Genomic DNA, 20,992 nt, shown 5'->3' on the forward strand with positions numbered 1-20,992 from the left:
TCAGGTCACATGTTAAAGGTCAAATGTCATTTAGGGTCAATGAACTTAGACTATGTTGGGGGAATCAACATCAAAATCTGAACCTATAAGGTTAAGTTTTTGAAATGTCATCATAACTTGGAAAGTATATGAACCTAGTTCATGAGACTAGGAAATAAAGGTAATGAAGTATTACTGAACATCCTGTCTGCGTTTCAGGTCACATGGCCAAGGTCAAAGGTTATTTAAGGTCAATGAACTTTGTTCATGTTAGGGGATAATTGTTGAATTGACATCATAACTTGGAAAGTTTATGGATATAGTTCATGAATTGTGGACATAGGGGTAATAAGTAACACTCTTGCACAAGTCTTTGGTCACATGAACAAGGTAAAATGTCATTTATGGGGGGGGTTCACATAGATTTAGGTATGACTTTGAGTCGCACTTAAACACCAAGTTGCATATGAAAGGCTTGACTGCATTGGTCAGATTGTGTCATTAGGGTGTGCACTACTGCGTATCTATCAATAAGATTGTGTGTTGCATATCATGTACTCATGGCATTTAAGTGCGATTTTAGTCATACTCAATCTTTGTGAAACACCCCCTGGTCAATGAACCGTAGCATTTTTATTATTATATGAATTGTGTTTCTTATCAGTGATTATTTTATAGTCATTTTCAAAGTCAGCACTATGGCTATATTGAATTGCGTAATGCAGGCGAGACTGCCAGAGGCACTCCACTTGTTCAAAATGGAGACCTGCAAACATTCAAGATACAATATCTTGACACCCAATTGAGAGTATGGTGCTAAGTTTTTAAGAGAATGGCATGGTATAACATAATCATTTTCTGGTCTACATGTCACAAATATATGTTTTTTCCAATATGTAAATTGCATATGTGATTAATTTCTAAAATCAACTTATAATTCGTGCAAATATCAATATCAACTTTTATTATTTGAATTATTGTGTGATGCAGGTTGTTTGTGGAAAATGTTCAAAGTACACTGCTCCTCTGCCATATGATGACAAGAGACTCAACAAAGTGTGTAGTAAATGTTATTATGCACTCAAAGGAGAAGAGGATCCTGCAGGAGCATCAAGAAAGGTTAGTTACCAAGAAATATCCTCTCCAAATAAAAGAAGAATGGTTTATTGCAACTTGAATTCGCTCATTCTAGACGAACCTAGGAATTAGATTAAATGTTATCTACTAATTGGGGATGTAGGGAATGGTTCTTTGAATTTAACATCTGTACTATGTATTCTAGTGATAAGTGTGCAAGAATTACATTGGAATAAGATTACAAGTCATGATATAAATTGGACCTTGTCAGGTGAAGGGATTTCTTACAAAGAAAATAAAAACCATTTAAACAGTGCATCAACATCATAATAAGCCTTGTTGTATGAGTTTCTCGACCGTCTGCCATCAAAGCTGTCATTTTTCTTACATTATTTTTTCCTGCAGTCATTTGTAGACATTGATGAAAACAAGTCTTATGCAAGCCATCTATGGTACTTCCAACCTAAGGGATCAACATGGGTCAGATACTGGGTTGCAGCTACTGAGCAAGATCTCTTTGCTCTACGTGCACCCAAGGTAAGATATCCTCACTCAATCAGTCAAACCTTATTTCGGAATCACTTTTCTATAAGGGTCATCTCTCAATTAAAACTGCATTCTTTTTCCTGTGGTATAGTTTTTCACTGGAGGAAATTTCAATAAATATCATTTTCACATCTTTTGTGAGCAGTCTTTTTAATGCAAGTTTTATTGTATATCATCATGCGTCCAATCAAAAGAAATTGTCAGTAAAGCTTTGTAACTAAAGTACTGACATTGCCTTGCATATTAAGAGTGAAACTGAAATATATGTCATAAATAATAGGGCTGTCTTTATCTTGCTGCTGCCACCCACTCAATACAGTTGCATACATGAAACACTATTCTACCCACACAGGAAAAGGAAGCAAGTGATAGAAGTTATATTTCCTGTAAACAGATCAACATAAATTTGTAATTTCACTGATGGCAATGCAATGTCATGATGTATTGCCTGTCATATCTCTTTATGTAAGAAATATTCAAGTATGGAATTTGGCACCAAAGATAATAGCATACTTGGTATGATATAACTTACATTTGATTAATATGTGCTTGCTTGTTTCTAGACGGGGCTATATTTACGTAATATTTACTGGCCTTGGGGGAACATCAAGTTGCTTGCAACAGAATCAAATTGGCCTGAGTCTGTAGACAAGGGCAATATGGTTCTTTTAAGGGCAATTTATTTCCAAAAGAAGAACCAGTCAACATTATTATTATTACCTACAGCTGTATAATGTGTAATTCAAACTATTACTTGGAACAATATATATGTCTGTTTGCCTGATGTCAGCTTATTCATGAACTTGGCAAAGTTATCCTTGCCAAGCCATTGTGACGTAAATTGTTGCTGCGCAGTCGAACATCATGCATTGCCCACATATACACTTTAACACTTAAAAATCTTGTGCTTGGGTTTGATCAGCTGGGAATGCGTATGCATGTGCACTGGCCGTGCCGCTCGTTATTTACAATGCATTGGTTCACAAACTGGTTCCAATCAGATTTTGCATTTACTGAAATTTGCGATCAAAATCAGCTCCTACTGCGCAAGCGCACAGGCAGAAATAGTGCAAATCTTGCCCTCAATTTTTGTACAGTATTCCAATTGGCAAAACCGGAAGAGGGCAACATGGCAAATGTTTACCACTTTGGTCTCAGATCAAAACTATTATGCAAAATATGACTTTTATTAAGTTGCTAAAATGCCTTGTATAGGTAATAATGCATTATAAAAATAAGGAATGTACCTGGCATTAATTAAAACCTAGGATAATAGTAATTTCCTGTCCTAAATCAAATCATTCATAGTGGGGAACAAAGTGATGTAATCAGACTGTCATGTTTTGCTCATTAGGCCATAGAACTCCGAAAAAATCTCTATTAGGTGTAATCATGTCTTGGTTGAAAGGAATGAGACAAAGTGGTTATTTATCTTATTTCTTTTTTTTTCTGGTATATTTTAACATCTAGGATGTCCGAGCAGTGCTAACCCTTCCCATCAAACTGTATCAGGCTTATGAAGTAGAAGAGAAAGATCGCATGGAGAGAGACTATGCATTCAAGCTGTGTGAAGGTGGCAATAGTTTCATCTTTGCAGCAGACAACAAGGAAACCAAATATAAGTAAGTATTGAAGGATGCCAAGCCTTTGCCGCTTTCATAAAACTTGTAAGGAATGTATTTTACATTTGCTCATATCCACTTAAATAGTGCAACTTTAATAGATTATAAGTATTTTCTATCGTGCAAGTATAATAGATAAGAAGCTGCGGTAACACATTCATGAAACCAGCATCTGTGACATTACTAGGAAGTGTGGGAAATTACATATACATGATTTCACCAACAAAAATGTAAGGTTAATTACATTCTAAATTATTTTTTTTTATCCTTCCTCAGCTGGCTACTAGTGTTCCATGAAGGACTCCAGAAGGTTCTTAACTCATCGGCATCCAACAATCGATCAAGCTCAACCAACTTGTGACCAAAAGTCAACCTGTTGTCTTATGGCAACCTCTAGAGACTATTAAACCATGCAATGTACCTGTGATGCTTCTACACCCGCTTTGGTTTTTATTACAATAAAGGATAACAATGATAATATTGGATATATTCATATGGGGTTTATATCCACTGAATAATGTAACATGGCCTTGTTGGGTTGCCCATTATACCACTCATTCAAGGAAATTCTTGTAGCCATTTACACTTGGGTGGAGGATGGCATATGAAGATTACCGGCTTGCCAAAGAACATTTCAACTCATCATCATCCAGCAAGGACTGTTTCAAGAGGAAAAACAGGGGAAAGATTTCCATATCATGCCCTGAATTATAGAAAATGTGTAATGTGCAATCTGGTCTTGATTGCATATTACTGAAATTAATATGCTGGTTAGGATACTTGTGATTCTTCTTAGCATGACCTCTTCTTGTTTCAGAGAACTAAATGTGCATAATGGATGAAGAACACGCACTACAAAGTGTTTTGGTTAATGAGGATCAAGCTCCAGTTACATCAGACAGAACTAGTATATGCTAATTCAAGGTCTTAGCAGCATTTTAAATCAAATGGTGACTACAAATTATTGAATTATAATAAAGTATTGTATTTATGAATCCTGCTTTCTTAGGCTTTAATATATTTATGTGATTGCTTTCAGGATCAAATATTAAACGGTCTCCAATGTAAAAAATGTAGGTTTCTACTGGAAATCAATTTTGTTTGTATAAAATGGACATCTGCAGTTTGTAAATATTCATAGATCTATAGTAGAAACTTGGAGATTGCTGTATCATAGAAAAAGAACAAAATATAATGCCAAATTAGTTGAGAGTAGAGAGATGATTTTTAGATGGGGTTCAGTACTGGCTTGCTTGTTTTAACTTTCAATTCCCCCTTCATAGTGAAATTATATTGATTTTAGTGAACAATATTTGGAAAATGTTTTGCCAATAGCAATTCTTTTTGGTTTTATTGTCAGTCATTCTTTTTGATGTCTTCTCACAAAGATTTTTGAAAAAGCACATTTATTTAAAGTGGATATATATTGAAGAATTTGCACATGCATATCAGAAGTCATTACATGTATCATTGAAACAAATTTGTAAGTAATCCTTGCCCAACAGTATATATTCTTTATTTAATTAGTATTTTGTTTTGTATTTTACCTTTGTGCTAACTCTCAAAAAATAATAATCTTGGTGTATTTTATGGTCATAAGCTTAAAGTGGCACTTAAAACACTACTTAATATGAATATTCATTGGATGAAATATTACAATCAAACAATTGCGCTGGTCGCTGAAGTATTAATGGTATTTTAAGATAGCATGATAGCTTTTCTTTCACATCAAGCAGAAAGGTGCACTGTGCAATTCTATATAAACAGTATATAATCATGTAAAACATGTTATGTCTTCCAATTGAAGTTCCTTCATATTACTTACACAAACTTAAAAGTATATTTTTGTAGACATAATTATTTTTTTTCCAATAGCCATATAGGGTATATCACATATCTCTTTACCTAATGAGTACTACTATTTCTTGGCTGGTGAATAATTTCCCCAAGTATATGTCATATTGTTCTTTTGGTTTTGCCTTTTTAGTTAATTTAATTAAAAGAAATTTAAGCAAAAATTGTTACACCAGTATGTCATGCCCATTAGCAGTAGAGACAGACATTTCTGCCTCAGAATTGCTTGGACACAACAGACTGGAAAGAGTAAACGATTATTGAAGAATATTATACTATTAATAATATTGGGAGATATTCTCATAAGTTAACCTGGGTTAAAAAGAAAGAAAAAAAAAGAATCATGTTCCATGCTTCTATGGGATGCTAGATTTTATTTGCTTGTTCAATATTCATAATAGATCATTGAAATCAGATTAACAATCATATTTTTTTCTTTTAATTTCACCACAAAATTAATATTTACATGTAAACACTGTTTGTGGCAGGATTGAAATAATCTTAATGAATGAGTTGCTTAATTCAAGTAAAATTCAAATTATTCAAGGGTAAATGTTATCAATGCTATTCATAGAATATCAACCACTGAGATTAAATCATCAATTCAGCCTTTGTTAAATTTTGAGTTGCAATGTGTAGAGTGTTTCCAGCTTTCAGTATTTATTTTCAATATTTATTTTTTAAGATGAAAAAGTTTTTGATTTTTTTAATAGAGTGGAGATTGTATGCTTGATATAGCAAGTAGTAAACTCTTCCCAAGTCTCTTATTTTTCATAGTATATTTCACTCATTATAAATTCAATATTTTTTTTTAATGATTAAATAAGAGCATTGTATACGCAATTTTCGTTGAAATCCTATGGCACAAAATACCTTTAAAGCAAAGGACATTTATAATTTCTTTCCTAGCTCATTAGACATATTGTTTGATAATGTATATAGTTATGTGTAATGTACATGTATGTATACTTCTTGTACAAATATTTTATACAAAGGATTATAAGGTTTTGGCCTATTGATGAATTATTTGTATTTTCCATAGAAGATGTATCAAGATGGTTATGTTTACATGTCTGTTAAATTGTGAGCAATAAAATCAATGTAAAATGATATAAGGTACCTTTTATCAAAATTATGTCTCCTGTGGAGGGAACTAAACATAATACAAAATGTAAGTTCCTTCTGAATCAAAATAGCCTGATCCTTCAACAAAAAAGGTTCTAAGGAAATAATTTGTTAGATGTATTTTTTCACTCATTGACTAATTTGTGTGTAAAAATTAAGTACATCATTAAGATCATAAATATCAGAGCACATGTAAAAGGCAAAATTATCAATCCAAGAGTTACAAGTCATTTTCTGAATTTATTTAGTCATATTATTATTCTGGTGAATGTTCACATAATACAATTGGTTATTATTCATTGATAAACAAGTCGCACATATCCTGATAGTTACTATGCATAACATTGGTTAATGAATACATTTTCATGAAAAATTTTAAAATTTCATCCCTCCTAAATTTGGGATTGCTAAATCCATCTAAAAAAGACAAGCAGGTGCAGGCAAAACGTCGCAATTTCAGTTTGCCGCATCACGAGACAACAGATTATTTCCTTTACCGATTCCATTAGGATTATTGAGGGGGGGGGGGCGGGGGATTCGAGATTTTGTTACCTTAAGAAATCAATTCATATAATAAGTTCAAAATCACAACTTGTCTGGTGGATGAGTTAGCACTTGTAATAAGCAGCACGAGATTTTAAAACTCTCTTAAAATGAAAAAAAAAGAAACCTTCTGTGAAGAGTGTGAGTATAAGAGTTCATCTGTGCTCATTAAAGCATGATATAACTGATCAATTTAATTTTTACACAGAAGGTAGTCAATAGAAGTTGGAACAGTTCTATCAGGTCATTTTGTTGAAAACCTCTTGGTTGGAAAAAAAATGCTGATTTTGATTTCGGGGAACTTTCTATTTTGTGGTATGTTCATATTGATTTTTGAATTAACTATGCAGACGGAATGTGTATGTCAGAATATATCAACTATCCTGCATGTTTCTTAGAACGAGGTTTATTTCCACAAGTAGTAGTAAAATACATTGTCAGTTTGTCAAACGTATCCACATACATATTGTTTTTACCTTCCCAGGATGGAAATTATATTGTGCGCCTCCTGTCGGAGGTTATAGCTTTTCCAGTTTTCACTGGTATTAGAGTGAAGTTGATATAAACAACTACAAGCAATATACTCTTGGGAGGCTTTTCAAAAGATTTGTATTCTTTTATTACATCAATTTTTGAGCTTGCTCATGAAGCTGTATGAGTTTTTATATGCTCCCATTCATGCAAATTATTTTCAAAATTTCTATGACTCCCAAAGTGCTATATGCCTCTTGTGTCCTGTGGCAAATCAGGTCTTTTACAGTGGTGCATACAAACCATATTGGATGGTAACAGAAAAGATTTCAAATATCATATGAAGCACTTCCATAAAAATTATTCAGAACCCCTAATATCGATAAATAAATATGCTAAAAAAGAGCAACGCCAGATTAAAAGAGGACGTTCACCCTGTCATTAAGTAGGTTTAATAAAAGCATAGTGAGAGAAACATTGCAATGAATGGAAAAATCCATCAAAGAATAAAGAGAAGTGAATTTGTAAAGTTTTTATTTTGTTTTGTGATGACATGTAACTCTCCTATCATGTTATTTAATATGACGTAAAATCTATAAAGTGACCTTTTGAATGGGTTATGATAAAACATTTCGTTTTAAAAGTATGTGCAGAAAATATTTTTCTGATATACTGAAGGCACTGGTGAAGTCACTTTTAATTTCTAAAAACAAAGGAAATTTATTGAAATTATTGTATGCATAAATGTGGGAGCTGCTCGAATGTGGCATCACAAAATTAACTTCATTCTCTTATGAATCATGGATTTTTCACCAAACTTTGACATTTCTCACATCGATCCACTTTTCTTGAAACCAACTTAACTTCAGGGTAGACTTTATCGTCAGTATCATATTAATTTAATTTCATCAGATATTTCTGAAATTTGATGTTCAAGTCAGGTGTGTGGATATCAAATTTTGTATAAACATACAGTTCAATGATTATCTCACCTATGTATTACTACATGTAGCAGTTGTATGTAGGCAGACTATTAGTGTTCATGATACAGTCTATATTAAACACATCATCCCTCAAAGTCTTCCACTATGATATTGTACACATAATAAATTTGCTCAACTCACTTGATGTTTATTTGGTTTGCAGGCAGTTTTTATTTCATGGAACATCTTTTGCATGTAATTCATTTCAAGTGTATGATATAAGAAACAAATTGACAGATGAGTTAGGGGTGGAGAAAAGGCATGAAAGAGAGATGTATTAGCTGAAAAGCATGGGAGAGAAGAAAACAAGGGCAATAGATCAAATTTAAAAAAAAATATGAGAGAGAAGGAAGGAGAGATGGAGAGCAAAAATAGAAAAAGAATACAAGACTGCAAACTCATTTGTGAAATAAATTGTGGTGTGTAAAGAAATTATCAAAATATATATATTTACATATTTGTACAGGTAAGAATGTATATATCGTACATTAATACATTTATGAAGCATTTGAGGAATACCTCTAAAGATACTAAAGATAATTTATATGCATCTGACAAATGTTTGATATAGCAGTTTGGCATTTTAATTATCAGCTTTTCAAACTTTTTAAATATTAAGACTCTTAAGATATAATACAAAAATATACAGTATGTAGCCAACAGAAGGGTAGAAAATACATTTCAAAAAATTGACTTCAAAGTTGATCTCATTAATTGAATGTAGATTGTGCTGTGAAATATTCATATTACAGTCTGATAACCACTCAAAGAAGTAATGCTTCTAAATTGATACAGTTGAATACATGTATTTATGAAGTGCAAAAGGTATTACAATCAATTTGCAGTCTGAATTAAAATGTCAATTGTTTCTTGTATGTATCAACACATATGAAATTGTACCAAATGCTATGCTCATTAATCCCCAACATATCCTAGTGCAGAGCATAGTACAGCCATCTTGCATATGCTGACTCAATCAAGACAAGGTATGAAAACCACATGACCCCCCCCCCCAAAAAAAAAAACGAATAAATGAATAATATATATATATATAATATATATGAATATAAAATTTTATGGTAGACATAACCTTCAGTATGGAGACTACAAGGTACAGCATGTATTCTTTTGTGGTCAATAGTTTCGACGTGAAAAAGAAACAACCAAACTCAACATTTCAATATATATGTTCTTGCCATCCAATAAAAATTGTTTATTTATGATCAAATACAACAATGTGCACAATTCTTTGGAGAAAAAATTGTAATTGCTCAGAAATAAGTAAAATCAGAATGGCATCTGTATATATATATATATCTGTCCATCTGTGCTTACCTGTATTGACCATCTCCAGCATAATTACTATTCAGCCCAGATTTCTATCTTTCACAATGTCTGGTTTACCTGACCTATATAAGAATTTTCTATATCTAGCTCTATGATGATATGATTAAAATAAAACATTATAATAGTTCATGCACTGCAACTTTGACATGTAGGTATATTTTAATATAAATATAACTTAAAGCAATTATATTGCTATGAACGAAAATATGGAAATATCTCTGAAGACTAGATATTTTCCTACAAAATAGAATTCATAACTTTAAAAATGAGGCACACAATTTACATTAGAAATGCATGGTCATATGTAATCTTTAATGGTACCTGTCTCCTAAAAGTAAACAATCTTCAATATTGATATGATGCAGTATTTGGTACCCTGGGGTACCAAATGATAATCCGCCATTTTGTTGAATTATTTATTTTATTTTTTGCGCTGTACCCTGGGTTACCAAAAATGTGTGCAAGTATATTTTAATGTTTTGTACAGATTTTTTTTTCTTTTTAGTGATCTTATGTAACAATTGATGCATGCAAATGATAACTTTATTCTAATTTTCATGTTCTGTTCTAATCTTCACTGTGCAATAATAAGTTTTTGGACTATAAGCTAATCTTTTGTGTAAGTTAGCTGTCGAAAAGTATACTTAAATTCTTAAGTATAACATAATTTGTTTACTATTATTGGCACTAGATTGTATCAAAGAAAGGAAATTATCATTGTCCCCATTCATTGTCATGATTGTCGCACCGAACATACGACCATGATCACCATGACAACAATGTAACTGTACACTATTACAACACGAGATGGCGCTGCACAACGCCGTACCCCGGGGTACTACGGTACCCCGGTGTACGGCGTGGTGCATCATATGTTAATTATATTACCATTCTAAAGAGATTTAAACATATGCAGATAGATAATGTTCTATTTAGGCAAGGAATTTATTGTACTTGCTATGCATAATATCAGAATCAATCCAAATATTCTTGCCCCACTGGAAAAAAAATACTGTGGCTAACAATCGGAAGAGAGCTATTTCAGTCAAACATTTTAAAAAAGGTAATGGAACTGGTAGTCACTTCTAACCCTACAAGGGTATGTAGGTTATATGAAATACAGAAACGACACCTTCTTGAATATAATACAAAGCTCCCATATGCATGGTGTAATGCAGATCCATATTGGATATATAAAGAATACATTGTATCATTATTACAGTAGCTTGTCTATGATTCTTTTATTCTTCTCATACTGATATGAAACTGGTACTTGCTCTCCATAATGTCATAATCTGAAAACTCATCACTTTTTTAATGACCATGTGATAGGCTGAAACTAATAGCCCCAGACGATTCAAATGCGAGCTCTCGAGCAAATGGGTTTCCCAATGTTTTACACAATCAACATAGGTTGTCAATGTACATCTAATGCCAGCTGGGTATCTCGCATATGGTATGTGACTTTGCGTGACCCATGTTTCATAGAGACCAGTCTTTCTACGCAGCATTCAAGCTTGGGGTTGGTGGTGACAGAGTTAACCTGAGGGGGGTCAGTATCAGGGTTGGTCTCACAAGGATGAGGACACAGTCTTTCCATCTTATCAGCTATGGAGAGCCTGCTATCAGGGTTCATATGAAGATTGGTAGCTGGTGTGCCAAAAAACAATTCCTGTTAAACGTGAGAGAAAGATAGACACAGAGACAGATACAGAAATAGAGAGACAGAGAGAGAAAGGATAGGATGGGAAAGAAAGGGATAGAGATAGAGATTAAAAAGTTGGAGAGAGAAGGATAGACGAGAGAGAGTGAGAGAGATACAAAATTTATCAATGTGCTGTGTTCTGGTGGATGGCACAGACTGACACAATGTGCCGTATTCTGAACTCGGGTTTAAATTCAACCCTGGTTGTAGTTTAACTATGGAGAGCCAATCGGGGCACAAATCTCTGTTAGTATGTGTTCAATTTATTAACTCTTAAGACATTCAAATCATGTATAACTGTCTTAGAATGATAACTACAATATTTTCTTCATTATGAAAGCAAACAGAAACAAAATAGTAAATATAAGAAATACACAATATAAGCAGATTTAAAAAAAATCTTTGGCTTCCAATAATTTTAGCACATGGTCGAGTTCAAGTCCTATCATGGCTCTCTCCCTGTCCCAAACATGTTCCTTTCCATTCTTCATTCCTGTGTTACACAGTTGAATTAATTCATCCATTTCATATAGCGTATAACTTTTAAGGCTGAAGGAAAATTATGTTAGAATAAAATGATCATATCTTGATGTTTTTACTTACAGCGTCAGAACCTTGTAAGATGGTCTCTACTCTCTCTGTTGAATCTTGCAGCCATAGCTTGATCCAGTAATGATACTGCAGAAGCACAACATCTTTGTCTATAAAGAAAAATGAAATTACCTGTAGTTATATCCATGTATCAAATTTTACAAACAGTTTAAGACTGTTCCAATATTACATTCGGTGAAAGTTGGAGCAGTCTATTCAACTTGCACGCTCATGTAATATTTGGAACGATCGCACTCAATATTTGTATATTATAAAACACTTGTTTCACTCTGCAGAGCCTACTCAAGATATAATGAAGATGCCAATCATTATAAATACCACTAACCCAGCAAACAAGGGTCCATACTGACTTGGTCTACAAGCATTTGGTCCATTTCTTAGTCTAATACCAAATGGTTTACACCAATATAGTCTATAATAGAATTGGTCTTATAAACACTTAGTATCATATCCACTTATACCGACTCTCATATAGTATATTGCCCAGTTTGTCTAAATTACACTTCATCTACTCATCATTTTTCACTTTGTTAATGAAGGTTTGGTTCATAAACAGTTCATCTACCCTATGGACTAAGTAGCAACAAGACCTAAAGGTTATTCAATGAACTGGTTGCAGACAAAATGGGATTAGACCATCTAGGACGAGACTAAACGGGTAGAAGACAGAAAGGTTGTAGACACACAAGCATTCCAAACATTAATGCATGTTACTTATTTACTACACTTGTCAAGTGTACACCAATGTGGATGAATTTATTGCTGGAGGAAATTGTCAGATTACTAGACCATGATATGTTGACCTCTTCAATGTGTACTGCTGGTGCTCACATGAAGGAAGAGTTGTGCACAATATATACATTCAGAATACCAAGTAAAATATGGCTTTTAAATATGCACCAAGGGCGACCATACAGCAACAAAGCCGTGTACTGCATAATTGTAAGAATCACCATGAAATAAGATTACCAACCTTGATGTTGATCTGGACAGCATGTAGGACATACATAGAGTTGTGTTCTATTACTAAGTCTTCCCTTGTCATGATGTCTTGCCTCTCTCATATAGAGCTTTGGTACACGGACTAGCTGCATCCCTTCTTTCATTAGAGATAAACTCTCTTGCACTGTCAAGTCTAAATATATCAGAAATAGACATCATAAAAAGACATCAGAAATAGCCAGAAGAAATAATTATCAGAAATAGACATCAGAAATGGAAATCAGAAATAATTACCAGAAATAGGCATTAGATTAAAAATTAGAAAAAGACATCAGAAACAGAAATCAGAAATGGACATCAGAAATAGTATCAGAAACAGACCTCACAAATCAGAAATAGAAAGCAAAACTAATTGTCAGAAATGGAAATCAGAAATAGACATCACAAATAGATATCAGAAATAGGAACTGACAATCTGGATCATTTTTGTAGATTTTTTTTTAAATTCATGTTGTAATGTTGGTGCACACTTAAAGCCCCCCCCCCCCTTTTTTTTCTGGTAAAAAAAATACAAAATAACAAAAAAAAATTCAAATAGAAAAAAAAATTGATGTAAAATACACAGATTATCAAATGCCTAATATAAAAACAAAATAACAAGACATTAACCTTTGATGTAAGCTAGAGCATTAATATTCTCTTTGTTCTTTTGAGGTGTCAATTTTGTTGTGACTTGTCTTCCTTTGCATTTTGCCATCTTCTTTCTTTGTTTGTCTCTTTCCTGTGAAGAATCTATGGGGGAATCAAGAATAGAGATATCAAAATGATTTGATACAAATAAGATGAGAGCTACTACAACAATGAATATCAAAGAAATAACACAAACTACATAAATATTAATCTAGCTGTATTTTCAGAAATATCATAATTAATATAAATATCAAACATGGGATGAACTTAATTAGTTTTCTAGCATTGTCTCAAATGGTAGAGTTCATAATATCAATTGCACAGAATAAGGATAACTAAAACAAACTATCAAGAAAACACAGTATAAACTTTATTATTGACAAAAAATAAATTGTTATTGCTCAAGAATCAGCTTAGAGACTAGATATTGTGTTCAAAATGGGATGAACTTAATTAGTTTTCTAGCATTGTCTCAAATGGTAGAGTTCATAATATCAATTGCACAGAATAAGGATAACTAAAACAAACTATCAAGAAAACACAGTATAAACTATATATTATTCCCTGAAATCTGTCAAGAGTGCATAGAGGAATCATACAAGAACAAAATCACATTACATTATGTCTTATTCAAACACAATTGAACATATTCTGAGAATCACTGAGAGTCTACTTACCACTTGAATCTCCTATTTGTTTCTTGATTCTTCTGCTTCTTCTAGGGGACTCAAATCTTTATAAGAAAAACAAAAAACACACAAAAGTATAATAGTGAATATATACCACAATAATAAGGGGTGATGTAGAAGTTTACTTGCATACCCTTGTTTAATCATGTTGTTAGAGACCAAAGCATTGGGATTCAATTAGCTATTTGCCCCTCTCTTCCCTTAAAAAGGGAATGCGCGATATAATGATAAAAATACAGATAAATGATTTAACAGACTTTCAAATTACCAAATCTATGAACAAATAGTTCACACACTTGTCTAAGATACTACTACAATGACAAGATACATAGTAAGAGATTCAAGATACTATACAGTTCATGGATACTTAAACAATTCATAGAAGATATCTAGATTAAGTGACAAAATGAAAATGCATAAAAGAAATTCATGGATCCACACTACAACGGTTTGACAATAAACTCAAAGGACAACAGAATGCAATTAATTATTTTCCTACATTTGTGTTGACAATAATTTTTTGACAGTGATTGTGACCTTGAATACTAACCCTTGTGCTGTTTTTCTCTTCCTGTCATTGTCTGGACTTGACTGTCCTGTGTTACCATGTGGTTTGCTCTTTGAAGCACTCCGAGTGGAAGGTATCCTACAGCTTTATACCAAAGATAAAAAAAAATTAAATAGTTATTTCACCATTTCACAGACCAAATTACAAAACATTTTCTGGCACACATCCTCAACAATATAAGATTTGATAAAAAAACTGTATGACTTCATTGGTATTCCATTATTTAAAGTTTGATTTGATAATCAATAAAAATATTTCCTCCCCATCTGTTACTAATCAGAACGTAAACATAAATATGGGATGAAAAGATTTTGCATCAAATCTAAAAGGACACTTTTTGATTGGATGATCTCTTGCTAGATTGAATAATTTTGAAAAAAATATTGTAAAATACAACAATTACTCAAATGACTAAAATCAGTTCGTTTACAAAAATTATGAAGGAACACACACAAAAAAAGAAAAGAAGCAGTACCTCATTCTGCATTGTGAACAGAAAAGATGCACAAAATCCTGGATGGTTCTTGGGTAGTAGTCTACTACTGCAGCCTTTAAGCGGAAGAGATGAGGAGGATGGTCCTTCATCTGCTTTATCTTGGAAACCTGACAATCTTGGTATTGTGTGATGACTGATAAAAAAATAAATAAGCAATAACAGTAATGATGAAAATACTACCATGAACAATGACAACCACCAACAGAAAAAAAAATAACAATCTAACCTTATCACAAATTTGAACAAGATACAGTATCACAAGAGTTGAATATTTATTTGACATTAAAGTACATCTCATTTGTATGACACACTTATCAACCTGGGAGAAAGTACATCATTGTCCCCATGTGCATTGTGTCATTTATGTCTCATGACACATCCTCAGTCATTCAAATTATTCACTACTTATAAATAAACATTGACATATCTATGGTTTCAAATTGATTGTGATGCACCATTTCACAAAACAACAAAGTCAGGACATATAAAGGACAGACCTCTGATTCACCTTGCACCGCACTTATAAAAACTTACTGACCATGTTATACGCATGAATTGGGTAAATGTTGTAAATGATATGCTACTTCTTTGATGGTACTGCGAGTCATCAATGAGTAGGACAAGAGTCACTCATGACATCATTTTTAGGGGTCAAGGGGTCTGTTGTGCTCCGCATATGCAAACAACACGAATAGACCATTTAAATAAAAAGAAAACTATGCCAATGACGATATCATCACCATTGCTAGGGTAGACACTTTGATCTGCATATTGCTCTTGCTGAGACTCCTCCAATAATCATATTCCTTGTGCTGCTGCAATGTCAGCAGCACCTCACAATCTAACTCCTAACATCTTGGAAACCCCATCCATGTAAGTTTTTAAGCACCTTTATTTTCCAACTGGACATTTATGAACTTTTAAAGAATTTTCTGAAACTGGGTATTGGTTTCCAAGATTTTCACCTGAGATGGGTTTCTGCATACACTGCAATTCCTGTCCACTATTGAAAGAGCTCGGCCAACTTGCATTCTCTGGGTTCTTATGTCTTGGAGAGGACCTGGTTGTTCCTAAGGAGTCTGGAATCTCCCAGTCAAGGTTATCAAGTTCGATTTCATTGCTATCCATCCTTTGACCACCATCACCACCACATGATGACTGACCACTCTCATGTGACCAGTCACCATTGCTCGATGGCTGAACTTGTCTTCTACTTAACTCTTCCATTCTCCTGTATTGTAAACAAAACAAAAAAGGCTGACCAAATATTTGTTTTGATGATATGATCTTATAAGGATTATTTTGTCTGAGAAGTAATGTCATGTTACAAGTTGCAAGCTTCAAGAAATAAATAATACTATTACTCATATTCTGCTTTTATGAAGCTCTTAATTCATCAGAATGTCTCGAAGCACCTAAGAGACTAGATTTTCATTACCCCGATGATTGGATTCTGGTTAGCCTGAACACAACGTTTTATCTTCCTCTTTCCCTGGAGAGCATTCCAAAAAGTCTGTCTAAACTCAATTGCTAGGCATACATTGGCTTTCACATATTTAGCCCCCTCCCTGGTCTCTAGTGCCTCTAAAATATTTTTTTTTTTCAGAGTTTAGCCTTCAACACTTCACTAATATCAAAATTTCGAAAAAAACAACAGCAAACAGGATTTTGTATAGACTTACCCTTTCATGACACGGACATCCTCCTCATACTCTTTCATAACCACCAGACCGCGACCATATGATGTTCCACGGTGCAAGACCAATTCGATCATGTTTGTATTATGGTTAGTATTATCTTGATCAGCTGACGTTGAGGCAGGTGCTGTGTTTGGTGGTACGTAGGGCGCAGCATGTAGGTTGTAGAGTCTTACAAAGTCACCAGGCTGTAAGATGATGATCCAAAACAATCAACCTTCTGAAGTTCATTGTTGTTTTTAATTTAATTTCATTTGAAATTAAAAGATTCAGTAAACTACCATTTGATTAAGCAACAACCTCTCCTGTCTGTATGAAGACATGGTATTATTGTGAAGTAGTTTTGCAATTAAGATCAACTTGAGGATAAGAATTGGAACTGGTGTTGAATTTAAGGTTTGCTTAACATGCAGATTAAAAATGGGAACATTGTTAGCTTGTGGCAAGGGCATATGTCACGGCATACAAATTTCACAAAACTTAAAACTCGAAATAAAGCTGCGCCAATGTTAGCATATATATTAATGTCACAGTACTTTGTAACTCTGAAATAGTTAATGGGTGACTCCATACTAAAAAATCAGCCATTTTCTCAACATTTTTCAACCCAAACAAACAAGAAACTTCAATGTATTTTGTGGTAATAATAAAGTACTACTGGATAGTCATGTAAAAAATGACAACCAACAAAAATATGTTGTCCATGGGTGAATTAGAGGTGAAAATGTTGCGTGTTGTAGGGGACATTTCTGAGTCCCGTACGACACACAACATTTTCACCTGTAATTCACCCATAATCGAACATTTTTTGTTGGTAATCAGTGTTTCACATGAATACCCACTATAACTTTATTATTGACAAAAAATAAATCGCTATTGCTCAAGAATCAGCTTAGAGACTAGATATTGTGTTCGAAATGTCCCGTACGACACCGTACGGTGTCCCGTACGGTAATAGAACTACCAAGAGAGTATTTCATGAAAATGATTTTACCAACAAATCTGATCTCAACCAATCAAATACAAGGATTCCCGTAACTCAAAAAAACTCATTCACGAATAACACTCCTCAATGTGGTCAGCTTTGTTCAAACTTAAAGACATAGAAATTCCAATAAAACACTCATTTGTTCCACATTCTACAAACGAGCCTTACCTTCAGCTCTCGGCCAGCTTTCATGTGGTTGTCATAGAGGGCGACATCAAGCATCAGGCCTTCAGCTCGGCATGCCAACTCGGTATCCCACTTTACTTGTACTTTACTCACGTCCAAACATCTTACTGGCCTGTAGGATATCAAATACCAGTAATGGATAGTGAAGCACAGTAACTTTTCATTCTTCCCTCCCAAGAGTTGTTGGTTTGATATTCATCTCAGTTTTTTTAATGAAAAGAAAAATGTTCCTTTCCCACAATTCAATGGATGAGACCAGTTTACTTCTCAGATTAGGAGTGTGATTAAGAAATTGGTAGAAATAATTTCTGGAGTACGCAGAGCACTCTGGTTGATAGAACAAAATAAGAGGAAACAATACCAGAACTTTTTTTAATGTATGGAAATTCTATACTATGAGTCATATGTGTCTATATGTCATACTATAGCATCTAATCGAAATCATTTTTATTACCACATTTTTCTTCTTTCTTCATCAAAAAACTTCCTCTTTCTTCTTTTCCCCCTCCCTCCTCCTCATCATCACCATTCTCATGCTCATCTTTATTTTCACCACAATTCTCATCAATCATCACCATCACCAAATATACATGACATACCATTTGTATTTGGTGCCATCCCATACTTTGATAAGCACACAACTTTCTGCAGGGATGATTGCCACAGCAACGACCTGGCACATGAGGTCAAAGTACTCTCGGGAGACTATTTGGGACAGGGTCCAGCTCTGGCCTGCAAGGGGCACTGATGTCTGGCGTTTTGCCCATAATCGGAGTTCACGAACCTTCAAAAGAGCAGCATAATTTAATACATTCACTATGGGAGTTATGTCTAAATTTTGCATATTATTCCTACAGATCTTAACCCCTTGCCTACTAGTGGAAGTGGATGGTTCCTATAAAAAGATAATGGGAATTACAAAAAACAATCATCAATAGGTTGAATCGCTAGAATATAATTTTTTGAGGACAGACTATTGTTGCTGTATAATCTTATGAGATATATACACAAGCCTGTAACAGTGTAAGCATGAATCTTCTTTCATATCAGCAACACATTGGTTATCAACAAAAAGATTCCCTCACACTAAAATCAATATCATACCAGCAATTCTTCTAATGCTGTAATATATTTATATAAGGGGGAAGGCATATGCAACTCATTTTCTTGTTTGTGTGCTGAATCACTGATCATGTGTACACCATTAAATAGAAGCACATGAAAATTTAGTTGACTTGCTTACCATAAGCATCAATGTTAGAATCTTGGTTCAGACTCTAATTTAAGCTTCAACTCTCACCTTTTCCTTGTCTTGATCTGTTAAAGTGTAGTTAACACTGGATGACCTGGGTTCCAAAGGAGTGTTGGGTCTGCCATCAAATACTAGACTTGAGAACCCATTCCCCTTGGCTCCTTGGAAATCACTATTGTATTTCTGGATCTATATGTTGCAGAATAGAAACAAACCCTGGGTTACCCACTTATTAATTTTTCACTTGGGTGTATTTTCACAAAAAATCCCCCCCTTTAAAAAAACATTTCTGAAAACAATCTGACTACCAATCAATATGTACAATAAACCTAATCGACATTGTAATGCCAGTTGACACACTTAAGTAATCATCATTAAACTAAAATGCATGTGACTCAATTGACAGGTGAATATTATGTACATTGTACAGTCCTAGAAAAATTGATGCTCCACCCTGTGTACTACGAAACTCAGCACTGTTGAATTATGTTCACAATACAAATGCCATAAAGTGAGGGTCACTTACTTTCAAAGTCAAATGAAAACAAAACAATTCAATGTTAGCAGAATGTATAGTATAGGAATAGAGTGTATTTGTGAGCAATGGATTAAGTGCTATTTCTTTCTTTATATAGTGTCAAACAAACATTGGATACAGTAATTGACAATAGACGAGAAAGGTTAAGTCAGTTTATGATCAGAATATTCATTCCCAAATAATATTTGATAGTACATGTACAATTCCTTAAATACACTATAAACAGCCTTCACTAGAGACTCTTTCTTCCACTGATCAATTTCACAGTAAATTCATCTGTGAATATTGTGAATGACTTCATTCATTTTCTTACTCTAAGTCTGTGTAGTCTGACGATATCTCCTTTGCTAAGCACCTCAGGGAGTTTCTTGATGTCCTGTTGAAATAGAACACATTTCAGACCAGAATCTTCCTCAGGCAGAGATGGATCCACGATGGTCAGGGACATACAATAGTCTAAAGGGGGTGGGGATGGAGGGTCATTCAATGGAGAAAGAAAGAGAAAAAACATTTAAGTATTCCATGAACCAAAGTAGCTAATAGCATAAGACAAAATTAGATGAATCACAATGTCAGCACTAACCCAGGCACATCAGACATTGGATAAGGGTGCAATTTCAGTGCTTGTTCCCAGTGTTCAATGCTGGAAGGGACACTTTTTTAGCAATTGCCTGTTTCTCCTGGATACACCAGTTTTGCTGAAAAGGAGAAACAGTACAGGAAGACCGATGTTTTACATTCAAATATGTTTATGGTACTATTACTTGTAATTACAGCAAAATCATATTTTCTTAACTAATTCAATAAATGAATAGAGCCTATTATTTGTTCACAATGTTACTATAAATACTTGTTTCAGTAATAGGTGCACTATGAAGATTTTATTATATTTACGGATTGTTTTTTATGTATTTCCTTTTTTCATTTATATGTAGATTTTTTCTCCATTTCATGACAAGTGGTGGCAGCAGACAGAAAGCACAGATTTTTGTCTAGCCATGGAACTCTTCATGATCATAAGACAGGAAGGATAATGTGATACGGAATAGCACATTACCACTTGGAGATATGTTAATGTAAAA

General features: G+C 33.7%; 2 protein-coding genes across 7 annotated transcripts in view; one reads left to right on the plus strand and one right to left on the minus strand.

Annotated features, from left to right (window-relative positions):
- Window positions 1-8,827, plus strand: part of LOC121410570 (FYVE, RhoGEF and PH domain-containing protein 2-like) — a 67,122-nt gene extending 58,295 nt beyond the window's left edge. For all 6 annotated transcript variants that reach the window (XM_041602742.1, XM_041602745.1, XM_041602743.1 and 3 more), the window contains 4 exons: window positions 970-1,098; window positions 1,462-1,593; window positions 3,073-3,224; window positions 3,501-8,827. In XM_041602742.1, coding sequence (XP_041458676.1) covers window positions 970-1,098; window positions 1,462-1,593; window positions 3,073-3,224; window positions 3,501-3,585 — 498 coding nt within the window. In that variant the 3' untranslated portion in view covers window positions 3,586-8,827. The remainder of the gene's footprint in view (window positions 1-969; window positions 1,099-1,461; window positions 1,594-3,072; window positions 3,225-3,500) is intronic.
- A 1,596-nt stretch (window positions 8,828-10,423) lies between these two features.
- Window positions 10,424-20,992, minus strand: part of LOC121410571 (protection of telomeres protein 1-like) — a 35,641-nt gene continuing 25,072 nt past the window's right edge. Inside the window, exons 7-19 of the mRNA XM_041602748.1 lie at window positions 20,224-20,366; window positions 19,421-19,561; window positions 18,720-18,904; window positions 18,103-18,232; window positions 16,932-17,134; window positions 16,215-16,480; window positions 15,229-15,382; window positions 14,736-14,837; window positions 14,174-14,229; window positions 13,476-13,598; window positions 12,838-12,999; window positions 11,856-11,953; window positions 10,424-11,219 (exon numbers count right to left, since the gene is read on the minus strand). Coding sequence (XP_041458682.1) covers window positions 10,965-11,219; window positions 11,856-11,953; window positions 12,838-12,999; window positions 13,476-13,598; window positions 14,174-14,229; window positions 14,736-14,837; window positions 15,229-15,382; window positions 16,215-16,480; window positions 16,932-17,134; window positions 18,103-18,232; window positions 18,720-18,904; window positions 19,421-19,561; window positions 20,224-20,366 — 2,018 coding nt within the window. The 3' untranslated portion in view covers window positions 10,424-10,964. The remainder of the gene's footprint in view (window positions 11,220-11,855; window positions 11,954-12,837; window positions 13,000-13,475; window positions 13,599-14,173; window positions 14,230-14,735; window positions 14,838-15,228; window positions 15,383-16,214; window positions 16,481-16,931; window positions 17,135-18,102; window positions 18,233-18,719; window positions 18,905-19,420; window positions 19,562-20,223; window positions 20,367-20,992) is intronic.

The sequence above is a fragment of the Lytechinus variegatus genome, chromosome 3 (assembly GCF_018143015.1).
Source record: "Lytechinus variegatus isolate NC3 chromosome 3, Lvar_3.0, whole genome shotgun sequence".
Taxonomy (NCBI): domain Eukaryota; kingdom Metazoa; phylum Echinodermata; class Echinoidea; order Temnopleuroida; family Toxopneustidae; genus Lytechinus; species Lytechinus variegatus.